The sequence below is a fragment of the Dicentrarchus labrax genome, unplaced genomic scaffold (genome assembly GCF_905237075.1).
Source record: "Dicentrarchus labrax unplaced genomic scaffold, dlabrax2021, whole genome shotgun sequence".
Classification (NCBI taxonomy): domain Eukaryota; kingdom Metazoa; phylum Chordata; class Actinopteri; family Moronidae; genus Dicentrarchus; species Dicentrarchus labrax.
The window spans coordinates 20,169,239-20,182,008 of NW_026136701.1; the positions used below are offsets into that span (position 1 = coordinate 20,169,239).

Consider the following 12,770-nt stretch of genomic DNA (forward strand, 5'->3'; position numbering starts at 1 on the left):
AGTAGTAGTAGTATTTCTAATTATTATTATACACTAATGAAAACATATCTATGAATATTATATTCCATTTTGCCTATAGATCTTCATAAATGTTACACACTGCCCCTTTAATTTAAAGATGCACAAGCAGCATGCTGCCTAAAACTTAAATGAAACTCAGCAGGAGCTCTGATTGGCCAGACTCCTCGGAGCTCCAGCTGTAGAACCTTTGACTTTATAAGTCAAAATGTTGACTTATCTCTTATTTTGATTTAGAAAGTCCACATGTTTATCATATTTTTTTTATGTAATCACTCCTAACTTTTTTTTATTTTTTCTTGGCATAATTGGGCTTCCGTACAATTCCAGTCGAGGTGAGCTAGAAAATGTTTGGGGGTTTTAACCTTTAATTTCACATCTGCACTAAAACACCAAAGTAGCAAACAATAATTTCTTGCCAGTATATAAAAGTAAATAGGCTGTATGTTGATATCATAGTCTCCCCTCTCTCTCTCTCTCTCTCTCTCTCTCTCTCTCTCTCTCTCTCTCTCTCTCTCTCTCTCTCTCTCTCTCTCTCTCTCTCTCTCTCTCTGTCTGTCTGTCTGTCTGTCTCTGTCTGTCTCTCTCTCTCTCTCTGTCTCTGTCTCTCTCTCTCTCTCTCTCTCTCTCTCTCTCTCTCTGTCTCTGTCTGTCTGTCTCTCTCTCTCTCTCTCTCTCTCTCTCTCTCTCTCTCTCTCTCTCTCTCTCTCTCTCTCTCTCTCTCTCTCTCTCTCTCTCCATCTCTTTGCGCGTGCACTCGGGCACAGACACGCAGCAGCAGCAGCAGCTCTGATCTCTCGTCCTCTATCTCCCGTTTTCTGTTGAATACTGCCAGCTGCAACTTTTGTCACCGCACAGCTGCCGGTGGATCCTCCTCACACACACACACACACACACACACACACACACACACACACACACACACACAACAAGCTGGATTCATTAAAAGTCGAGAGAGGCAGCTGGATGATGTCATATTCGTGAAGAAGGGTCCCTACAACCGAAACGCACCGAGGACTGTCGCTGCATGCAAGCCCACAAACTTTTTTCTCCCCTCCTTGCAGTGACGAGGTTTCTCCCCGCTGCCCACATGGCGTGCGTAACGGGGACGAGTGGATGGATGTCCCCCCCTCCTCCCCAGGAAGCCACGGTTTCTACCAGAGCTTAGTGGACGAGGTGGCGCGAGCCCCGCGGGCAGAAACTCACGTGAAAATTGTTGTTCCCGTAGCGGAGGAGGCGGAGGAGGGAAACAGTGTAGCAGCCGGCAGAATGTGGTCGCTGTCCGTGGTCCTTAACCCGCTGCTGTTCCTGCTGCTGTTCGGATACTGCCCTTCAGTGGTGAGTTCACTGCCTTGTCGTTTGTCTGTAAGAAGGATAGAATAAACTTCAACACGAGCTAAGTGTGTAATGTTTTTAAAGTTCTGTTGACTGGGGATGTCTTTAATTAGGGTGGAGCACTGCACAATCGCTCGGTGAATGAGCAACAACAGAGACATGAGTCATTTCAGTTTGGAGGCATTATTTGCTGGAATGATTGTTTCCCTGCAGTCTGGACTCCCAGCTTTGGCAGCAATTAACACCAATATGAGGTTAAATGTTTGGAAAGAAAACTAAAAATTAGAAAGAAAAACAAAATACTGAATTGAGAGTGGTGGCTGAGAAAGAGGCATCCTCACAGCACTCATGTTTATTGCCTACATCAACCACATAGCAGTGCTATTGATCCTGGAGAATTGCCAGGCATATAACTCACTTTTAAGGGAGAGTTCAATCATTGTAAAAAATAAATAAATAAATAAAAACATTGCTGCTGTGAATTATATTCAAATCCCCTCCCCGACAGAAGAAACTGCACTAAACGTCTTGATACAGGCATATTCTCTCCCTCTCTCCCACTCTGTGAAACTGACTTTAACTGAAATGATTCATTAATGTTTGATGCAGTTTTGTAGCCTGTTCTCTCAATTGATATACCTGCCTTATTTTATTTTATTATTATTTTTTTTTTAAATGTGATGTGATTCATCCTGCCTAGTTTAAGCTTTCCAAAATGGGAATGCATTTGGGAGCATTATCGTAAATTAGGAGGAGCAGCTTGCAGATCACCAAGCCATTTGGACAAGAACAATGGTCGATTAGGTTCATCCCACCCATGCAGAGTACAATCCCTGTGCCAGTGTCTTGATTGCAAAGCAGTGTCCTCACAGACTACATCACCTTGCCATGATTGAAAGTGGTGTGCAGCATTAATGTTTCTCATTTGTTCACAAAAACAGGAAATGTTTACAGACTAAGTCGATACTCGGAACTGTGCAGAGATCTGTCAGAAAGTCTAAATAAACTGCGGAAAACAAAAGAGGAAGCAGCTGTCTGATATATTTAATGAGAGAAAAACTCTTTGTGTGCAGAGTTCCTCAAAAATAAAAAGCCAAGTTGGAGAGTGCATCTGGCTTGGCTGAGCTACAGATACATTTTAATATGAGGAAATGTGAGAGTGAGAAGAGGGGAGAGGATGTGCGTCACTCAAGAGACAGAGGAGAAAGACCGTTTTAACAGATTACTGAAACTTGCTTTTTTTGAGGAGCCTTTCAAAGCAGAATAAGGAAAAGAAGAGGGTGTTTTTTTTTCTTCCTCTTTTATCCCATTCAGCTATGATGCCATGAAAGAGATGCAGATTCCAGCTACAGTCATGCTGCACCAAGCCATCCAGTATCTCTAATAGTTTCTTAGACTACTACACTGTACCACATATGACCAGCAGATATCTCAGTGCAATGCCATTTAATCTGCTGCTGCTTTTTCGTGTAATTTTCGTGAAATCCACATTTTGCATTAGAGTTTGGGTGACAAGGTGAGATTATTATATTCTACTTGCTTTTCTTTTATCTAATAATCATATCAGGAACAACTTAACATCAGGGCATCAGTAGAATACGCTTTAATTCCTAGATCACAAACTTTACCAGGAACCAATATCGAAGTGGGCAAAGATCAGGGCTGTAGTGCTTTGATAATACCTGAAACAATTTCTTACAATCTGATAACAACAACATAAGAGAGTTGTACTGGGGAAAAGAATGAAAACTCAGGAGATTGATAGCAAAGAGGGGTTTTTTTTCTATTTTTTGACATCAAGATAAGAAAGCGAAAATAGATGTGGCGGAGAAGTCCAATGTTTAAAATAGTCATAAAATAACATAACGTAATTTCTGCATTGCACAACATAAATTCAGTGTTTGAGCAGCTATTTAATTCTTAAACCACATGACTTTGTAAGGCACTAATTCAGTATAATTTAAATTTTATACACAAAAAGCAGTCTCTTTGTAGATGAAGATGATGAGTCAAAGACTGAGCTTTCTCCTTGGTGTGACATCTTTGCCTGCTCAGAGGGGACATGATCTTTCATGGCTGTTTCCAAGCGGTCTTTAAACTGTTCAGGCTAACAAGGAAGGATGAATGGGAGAAAGATAGCATGTCGGCACTATGAAAACAGGGCACTTAACTTTTCTATCCACGAGCATCAAAAGGCTGGCGGATGCCAAAGCTCACATGTTTCACATGTTATTTTCCAGCCAGATTGCGTTTTAGAATGTAAAACACTATTCAAATAATTGTTGGTTGTCTGCCAAAGACGCTGGTAGTGCAGACAAATTTACCATCCGCAGTCAAAGGTTGCCAGTATTTGGCTGGAGGCTTGTGTTAATTTCCCATGCTGACAGTAAACAGCAGTATTGTTCAAATCGGGATGTTGTTTGTGTGTCTGATAGCTATCAACTTTTCCAGCACTTCAGGACACTTTGATCAATATTTAGAGCAAAACAAGTTTTTACTGTGTACACTCTTGACATTAGTTGATGGTGCTGCATTAAAATATGCTGCATTGGCTTATGATGCATAACTTAATGTTCTTTAAGCTTTAAACTCTAAAGCTGTGGAGCATATTGAATGTAATAAAGAATGGGAAAAGCTCCCACAAATCAGGTTTATCTGCGTCTCCCAGTAGGACTTTCAGTTAAGGTGTTGGAAGGCCTAGTGAGGAGAAACAGAGGAATTTCAGCTCTTGGGTTATTCATCAAGGCCAGGAAACACTATTTATTGTTGGAGAGGAAATTCACTGGAGACCATATACTGTGGAGGACTATCTTACAGCAAAAGCACTTTAAGGCCAGACTTTTTATAAGTCAGTGGAATTGGTTGGTGTCAAAGCATTGGGGGCATAAGGCAGAAGAATGGATGACCCATGAGGAAAAAATAATAACACATAATAGCAGTGTGCTGCAATTTCATGATAGTGATATCATCGGTGTTGAATTTATTTAGTGTGTCTGTCTGTGGATGTGTGGGCTGTGTATTTATGACTGTGCCTGTGTTTCTGTATGCAGACCATCCGGCCAAAGGAGGGGTGGCAGGTGTACAGCTCAGCTCAGGATGCAGATGGGCGTTGTATCTGCACAGTGGTGGCACCTGAACAGAATCTGTGCTCCAGAGATGCCAAAGGCAGACAGCTCCGCCAGCTCCTGGAGAAGGTATGCGCACACAGCCACACACATTTCTGTTTACTTGACAATGCACCGAGTCACTCTCCAGCACACAGGTTTACTGTAAGCAACCAGAACACCTACATTCATAGACATATAACATTGATTTCTATCGGTATTCATGCTTCTTTGTTGCCCTAATCCTCTGGGAGATTGCACCAGCCAGGTCCATAACCCTATTTTCCACTCCTGCTTATATTACATGGATGACATCAACTGCATGGTTGCTTGTAAAAGACAAGAACGCTCTCCATCTCATCTTAACAGAAATGGAGTATCGTCGTTTTTTTGTTTGTTTTTTTTGCAACAAACCATTCGAGGCTCTTGTGAAGGTTTTGAGTATTATCAGGCTTTAAGCATCTGATTAGGAAGGTTATTTCTGCTGGAAAGTGGACTATTATCTGAAAATCAGCTTTTCAAGATTTTGTGTTATTTATTTCTACCACCATGGATTTTTAGTAAATAAAAGTGTGTGGTTTGAATTGCCAACATCATGAACTGAAGTAGAAACATAATTTCCAAATGAAATAGTTTTTTCCCCCCGTGACAGTAGTGATTTAACAAATTAGCATTAAACAAACAAACAAACAAACAAATAGCAAAGCACCAGAGTCACTTTCCTCAATTAAGATGCCATATAAGGAAACTTTTCTCTAGCCTACATTTTAATGTTGCATGCCAAAGGGTGTTCTCTGTCATTCACTAGGGCCTTTGACACTAATGTACTAAGCTGCCTCAGGGCTTCAGTGAGGCCATTTCAGGATCCCTCTACCAGAGCCAGAAAAGTATGTGGAACACAATGTATGAGTGTTGCGCCACTTTGCTAGTGATGTGCTCCAGTAGTGTTGGTTGGTTACAATTAGAGCCAAAGAGAGAAGATAGAAAAGACCACATTTCTTCTTGTTCACATGCCCCATAAACCCAGCAAGCTTTTGTTAAACCAGACAGAGACACTGTAACGTTTCTGTGTCAAATATCTGCTATGAAAAATGTTATAAAAGCTAGCAGATTCAGTAGTTTATCCATGACATTTAAAAAACAGGCAGTTGGCTTTGAATTATAACTGATAAAGTGAAGTATATGCTTGAAAAACCAAGCAAGAAAACTGCCACGTAACAGTCCCTTATCCATGTAAAATCCACTCAAAGCTCTATTCAGGTCACACATGGATGGTTAAAAGACAATCACATTGGAGGTCAAAATGTTGATTTGTTCCTTGGGAAGTTAGAGCATGGCAGGCTACTGAACGGCTGAACATGGAGGACATTTTAATCTCGCGGTGGACGGAAAAATCAATGCCGCGCTGTTTTCATTCTTTTCAAAAGGTGCAGAACATGTCGCAGTCAATCGAGGTGCTGAACCTGCGGACGCAGAGGGACTTTCAGTATATCATGAGAATGGAGAGCCAGATCAAAGGACTCCGGTCAAAGTTCCGACAGATCGAATCGGACAGGAAGACGCTCGTCAACAAAAACTTTCAGGTATATTTTTGTTTGATGTTAAACTTTTTGAAAAACATCACAGGAATAGGCTGTGAAAGGATTTCCTCTCAAGTTACCTGAGAAGCATCTGAAATGATAAACTTTCATTCCTGATAAGATCAATACAGAAGCTACCACTGTTCGGCCAAGGACAAAATCACCTTAAGAGCCGGACATGCTGTGAAAGCAGCATCCAGCATGGGTTCTTAAAGTTCATTTATCAGTGAGAGTGACAAGGTACTGATGGTTACATGAAACATTTCCATTATCCATTCATTACCCATTAGAAAACAGCATGTTGGCAAAGCAGTGATCAATTACAATAGTTAGCAGTGTTGTTAAGTAACATAAACTCATCTGTTACATTATGCTGTACATACCCCTGCTTCTTCCTGTCACAAACTTTAGAAGAACAGAAATAGATTCAGATTTTTTTTTCTGTAATGATTTTACAAAATGACTATCTATAAAGCTTACAACATTTGAAATGGACCCCGACGAGACATCCCCTTGAAATTGTACAGAAATAATGACAAAATAGGGACAGCGATGTAAAGAAAGACACAAACAGTAACACTAAACCAACAGCAGCTAATAAAAATTAATTTAATAAGAGACTAGTTTTATAGATTCAGATTTTAATAGTGACTCCACTTCTGAACGCCACTGTAAAACAAAGTTTTGATGCTATGGCACGTATTGCCAATTAAAATAATTCTTATGGAGAAGAACATTGTATTGTAAGAGAAGAGAATGGATTTACACAGAGTTTGACATTTTATAATTGACACTGACATTACATAACATTAATAAACAGAGCAATTACTATAGTAATTATTACTATTATCATCCATCAGTGAAATTTGTTTGGGTGTAGAGCTTATCCCTCCTTATTTCTGTATGCTCTTTCTCATCATAAACTTAACAATAAAAATAACAATTAGAATTTTTTTTTTTTTTACATTAAAAACAACTTATAAGTGAAAGAAGAATCTTTATTTTGTGCCATAAAAGCCCCTGAAACAGATGCATTGGAAACAAACTGAACTCTCCTTGCCAGGATGAGATTTGGTAAGACAGGTATTTTGCAGTGGTGTATTCTTTGTGTTTTCTAGGAGCTGAAGGGAAAGATGGAGTCCCTGCAGCCGCTGATCCCTGTCCTGGAGCAATACAAGACAGATGCCAAGCTCATCTCCCTGTTCAAAGAGGAGATCAGGAACCTGTCTGGTGTTTTGATGGGCATCCAGGAGGAAATGGGAGCCTACGACTATGAGGAGCTGCAACAGAGGGTCCTAAACCTGGAAAATCGGCTCCGCAACTGTATGAATAAACTCAGTACGTCCATCGCAGAAAAAGCTGATTCAGGCATGGTGACTCTAGATTAGGCGACGGCAGAGGGATCATAGGCACATTTCTTGCAGCTAGCTGCAGATTGGCATTTTAGATACAGAGGAGAGGACTGAGTAGATCTGCTACCGGAGGCAGAACTAATGTTTGGCATGATTCTGTTTGCAGAGTCAAAGAAAAAAGCTTTGTACTCCTTCTAGTTCCTTCTTTGCAATTTGCAGTTTGGCTCCACCAATCCATGTTTAACTCATCTAATAAGATCAATTCTGTCTCCAGAGCAGCTTTGCATCTGATAAAGGTTTGCATGACTAAACTCCAATTTGCCAACTGCCAGGTTATCAGCACTGATGGAGCCTGTCAAAGTGTCAATGTAAATAGCTAACATGTGAATGCTAATGGGATGTGGCTGGAAATCTGTCTGCGCTTGAGATGATTACTTAAGCATTCATGAGCTTTGATTGATTAGCTAAAATAGCAGTTAAATACTTAATAGGGAACTTGCAAGCTTGCGTGCAAGTGATAGCTTACTGTCATTTGGCACAATTAAAGTGTCTGGGAAGATGAATTAAGTACAGCTAAAGTACTTCAAATATTAAACCATGTGGGATAAATGTTAACCCAGCCCTGTCACAAAGCGAGGGGCTTTTACTAGTTGTTGGCAGTTTCTCTACCCTCTATAAAAGGAGAGAAGAGCATGTTGTAAGGTCCAGATGCTGAACACAAACAGTCCAGATATAGAACTTTTTTCCATTTTATTCAGAAAAGGAGCCAATACCAGATTTAAGCAATCCAGTGCTTTGTGATTTATTCCAGTATTACCATCAAAACATTGGCTGTAGCTGCTGGTGCAGTTTGTGCTGTATTTGACCGGAGCTGTGTGTGATGTGTTCACAGCATGTGGCAAGCTAATGAAGATCACTGGGCCGCTGACAGTGAAAACTTCAGGGACCAGATTCGGAGCCTGGATGACCGACCCACAGGCATCTCCCAAAAACAACAGGGTGAGCCGAGTCAATGTGCTATGCTGTGTGTTTTAAGTCTTTGAAGCAACAGCGAGCGGTTTAATGATTTACATACAACGGCTTCCCTCCTGTTGTTCAGGGGGGGATAGATGTCGTTGAATTACAACATCACTCTCACTAAAACTTTGTTTTGTACACTTGACTGCTGGGATCAAACATAGAAGTTGATGTCCCTTGCTGGACATTTTGATGTTTTTGTTCCATGATGGGATTCTTTTAACACTTTCAACACTAACTGAGTTACTGGAAAGGTTTACACTTTATTTCCATATGTGTTTTGCCACAGTTACTTCAGAAGCGTGTTTTACAAAAATTGGTCTTCATATATAATACGGCTGAAGCTTTGTCAATTATCCACTGAGCACTAGGCACAATAATGGCCAGCCTTTGAAGGATGCAACACATAGATTTCATGAAAAACCACCACACAAATAGTCACAGAATAGAGTCATTGGAATGAGTACAGGGTCACCTTATGTAGTTTTCATGTAAAGAAACATGTTTTGTCTACATTCAGCTACATTGTGGGTATCCTTGAGGCCTAATGGCCTGGATGCAAAACCTATTTTTTGAATACAAAAAGACTGTCAAGGCCAAATAACACTCTCTAGTAGTAGTACTCTCTTGAAATAAAAAAAAATAAAAAACAAGTCACAGAAAAGAAAAAGCCAGCCTCAATATTAAATACATTAGGCTCTTAAACTCCACAAGGACGCAACAGCCTCGGCCAACGTTACTGTATCTCACAGGCTGTACCATGCTCAGTTTTAGCTAGAGTGAAGATACCGGTATCATATGAAATTAGATCACCGAGGCACAAAGGCATCCATTGACGTCAATCATGTCACGCTAGCCTAATGTTCAAAAGTTAGCCTAAATTTTGGCAAGGGGAAAACTGGCATGGCGTTTTTCAAAGGGGTCCCTTGACTTCTCACCTCAAGATATCTGAATGAAAATCAGTTCTAAAGTCATGCCCACTTTATTTCTTTTTTGCAGTATAAATGTGTTATTGTTGCCTATAATAAAAAAAAATTATTTGAATATTTCTGCATACTGGGGTCCCTAAACAGTTTTGGAAATGCATAAATTGTATATAAATGGAAGAGACTCTTGTGGATTCAGTGAGCCCAATTATAAGTGTTATGATGGTCCCCAAAACATAACAAAACACAATGTACATTACAGAATTCTGAGTAGAAAAACCTGATACACAGTGCTGAATTGCCTCTGAAATTAGGTTCCCAGCTTTCAGATGATGTACTGTATTTGGCATACACTGTTAACATGCTATCTCCCCCTAAAGATCATGAACAAATAAAAGCAGATACAAACAAATACATACAAACATAACAGAGAGCCTACTTATCAAAACACTGTTCTGTAAAGTAGGGGTCAAACACCCCACAGTGGATCCTAAACCTGTAAGTAAGTAAATAAGAAAAACCTACAAAACAAATGGAATAACTCTCTTTTATTAAATAACTATAAAACAACTCACAAGCACTTAAATGCTCATTCATCCCATTTGGACTCTGACATTATAAATCCAGAACATTCTCTTTCTGTTTCCTAGGGTAGTTAAAGTCACCCTGCTGCCCCTGACCTTATCAGTACCATTAAAAGAGAATAAAAGTCCATCATTGAACGTTTGGCCTCCAACAAATGTCTGGCTGCTGGTTGCTTTTCTATCCCCTGTTGTGGAGTTTGTGTGCTGTCATCCCATTTTTTAGTGAATGCTATGTTTCTTGTATGTTTTTTCATGGGCATATTATCATATAGGTTACATTTTTAGTTTTACAGGTGATTATACTTTCACCGATGACTAAATGAGTAAATATATTGGTGTTTGTGGTTAAAAGTACAGATTGCACAGGTTATTGTAAGTAAATATCATGGGAATGTTGTCTGTATTTGTCCTCAGGTCTGGTACATGGACAGCTACACCAACAACAAGATAGTAAAAGAGTATAAATCCATCGCTGATTTTGTGGCAGGAGTGGAGTCGAGAACCTACAACCTGCCTTTCAAATGGGCTGGAACCAACCACGTGGTGTACAACGGCTCTCTGTACTACAACAAGATGCAGAGCAACATCGTAGTGAGGTACAGCTTTGAAACGGGTCGCGTGGTCACCCAGAGGGCTCTGGAGTCAGCGGGCTTCCACAACGTGTACCCCTACACCTGGGGCGGCTTCTCCGACATTGACCTGATGGCGGACGAGCTGGGCCTGTGGGCCGTGTACGCGACCAACCAGAACGCTGGGAACATCGTGATCAGCCAGCTGAACCCAGACACACTCCAGATCCTCAACACATGGAACACAGAATACTCAAAGAGGAACGCCGGCGAATCTTTTATGATCTGTGGGACGCTCTACATCACTAACTCCCACTTGACCGGCGCCAAGGTGTACTATGCTTACTCCACTAAAACCTCCACATATGAGTATACAGACATTCCCTTTCACAACCAGTACTTCCACATGTCTATGTTGGACTACAACGCCAGGGACCGCGCCCTCTATGGTTGGAACAACGGCCACCAGGTCCTGTTTAATGTTACACTTTTCCACATCATTAAAACTGAGGACGACTCTTAAGCAGAGGAACATACTGTACACATATGAAAGAAAATTATGAAAACATAACATGGATGGTTGCGCTTGAATGTTACTATTTATTTATTTATTTATTTATTTATTTATTCATGTCATTTCCCTGATTGGTTTTGACCCTTTAATACAGATTTAATTATCGACATCTTGCTATTGGCAGTTTTTTGAACACTTAATTAATTATGATATTCTCCATGAGGAAACATGACACTTTCTCTATAAAAAAAATAAACAACAGCACAAAATTAAAGGCGTTTTGAAACATATTGCAGGCAGAACATTTTCAACTAAATACTGGTACTTTTACTTTTTAGAAACACAGAACAATGAACTTCCAGTCATTTCTGCTGCGCCTTTTTTCCCCTAAAATGAAAGCTTTTCCAAAATGAAGTCTTCATATTTATAATGGTTTTCTCATTCAGTATTGCATTTATTCATGCAACCTAATTTATTCATATTTTGACTGTGTTCACTAATTGTTCGTTTTGTTTCCATTCTTTCACCTCGCCATTTATTCATCATCATCTGTTAATTTATTCTTGCCTTTCACTGCCTCCATTTAGCTTTCCATTTGTCTTTTTACTTTTCCTTTCAAAAGTTTTTTGCACTTGACCTTGTAAAAGACAATGAGAACTGTGGTGAAGCATAATGCACCTGTATAGTTACTGTTCTTGGCTTTTTTGTGTCTATGAAGATTCTCAGTCATCCAGGTCATGAGATATTTTGAAGTACTAAGTCAAAGTACTTCAGCAAACAGCAAATCTGGTGGCCTTTAACTTAGTACTTTGAGATATAAGCTTTTTTGTAACTTCAGCAACAGTTTGTATGCCTTATTCAGTGCAGTAAGTTCTGTAAGCCCAAGGAAAACCGCTCTCGTGCATGAATGTTGGCTATCCTAATAGCATTTTTACTGTAACTGTATATCTGTGTATTTTGTATCTGCACAACATCCCATTCTTCTCCTCTCTAGCTATAGTAATGGTAAAGATCCATTTATACAGACAGCAGTAGATAACTTTAATAAGCATTCATTTGTGTAAATAAGAAGTTATTCATAACCAAAATAAAAGTATTGTTTTCATTAAGCCAGTGTTCTGTGTATTTGTCTTCTCTGGATACATTAGTTTGGTTACTGAAATGCCTCTAATGTAAGGACAACTGCACTGTTGGATTTAATGTGACGTCACTCTGAATCCATAGAGCTGAGTGCAACAATGCTTTTCTGCCAAACAAAAGAGTTGTTTCATTGTCCTCTATAAGGACAAAGTGACATCACTGTAACTCTTTGTCAGAGCTTTTATCACATTAAGAGGTCTTCCCTCTTTACTTTCAATAAAGAAGAGGACGGCATCTTTGAGCTGTAAATTTCACTTCGTACTTGATGAAAGCTTGTAAAAGCTTCATGATTTGGTCTGACTGGGTTCTGGGGATTCAGACTCTGTTGCAATTCCATGTACAATAATACTATAAAGCATTATTATAATATGATATAATATAATATAATATAACATAATATAACATAACATAACATAACATAACATAACATAACATAACATAATATAACATAATATGATATCATATCATATTATATAACGATAAAGTATTAATATTGACAATGGACTTTTTAGCAGTTTGTAGGAAATGGAAATGTCCAACCATGGACACATTTTCAGTGTATTTTTGAACATGGTAAGTAATGGTATTTTATTAACTAGAAATACTAGCAGAAGGAAAATAGGTTGTTTTG

At 39.4% G+C, this 12,770-nt stretch overlaps 1 protein-coding gene across 1 annotated transcript; it reads left to right on the forward strand.

The window, feature by feature from the left end:
* Positions 1-788: 788 nt before the first annotated feature.
* Positions 789-12,108, forward strand: LOC127368660 (noelin-3-like). Its single transcript, XM_051409717.1, has 6 exons — positions 789-1,356; positions 4,404-4,547; positions 5,885-6,040; positions 7,156-7,375; positions 8,282-8,388; positions 10,331-12,108. Exons 1-6 carry the CDS (start codon positions 1,135-1,137, stop codon positions 11,006-11,008), a joined length of 1,527 nt encoding a protein of 508 aa, XP_051265677.1. The 5' UTR covers positions 789-1,134; the 3' UTR covers positions 11,009-12,108.
* Positions 12,109-12,770: the final 662 nt, after the last annotated feature.

What these genes read in the sequence shown, in the direction of transcription:
- LOC127368660 (XM_051409717.1), top strand. Translation starts at nt 1,135, where the DNA reads ATGGATGTCCCCCCCTCCTCCCCAGGAAGCCACGGTTTCTACCAGAGC. An exon ending in CAACTGTATGAATAAACTCA is followed by an intron (nt 7,376 to 8,281) that starts GTACGTCCATCG and finishes ATGTGTTCACAG; the next exon opens with CATGTGGCAAGCTAATGAAG. An exon ending in CATCTCCCAAAAACAACAGG is followed by an intron (nt 8,389 to 10,330) that starts GTGAGCCGAGTC and finishes ATTTGTCCTCAG; the next exon opens with GTCTGGTACATGGACAGCTA.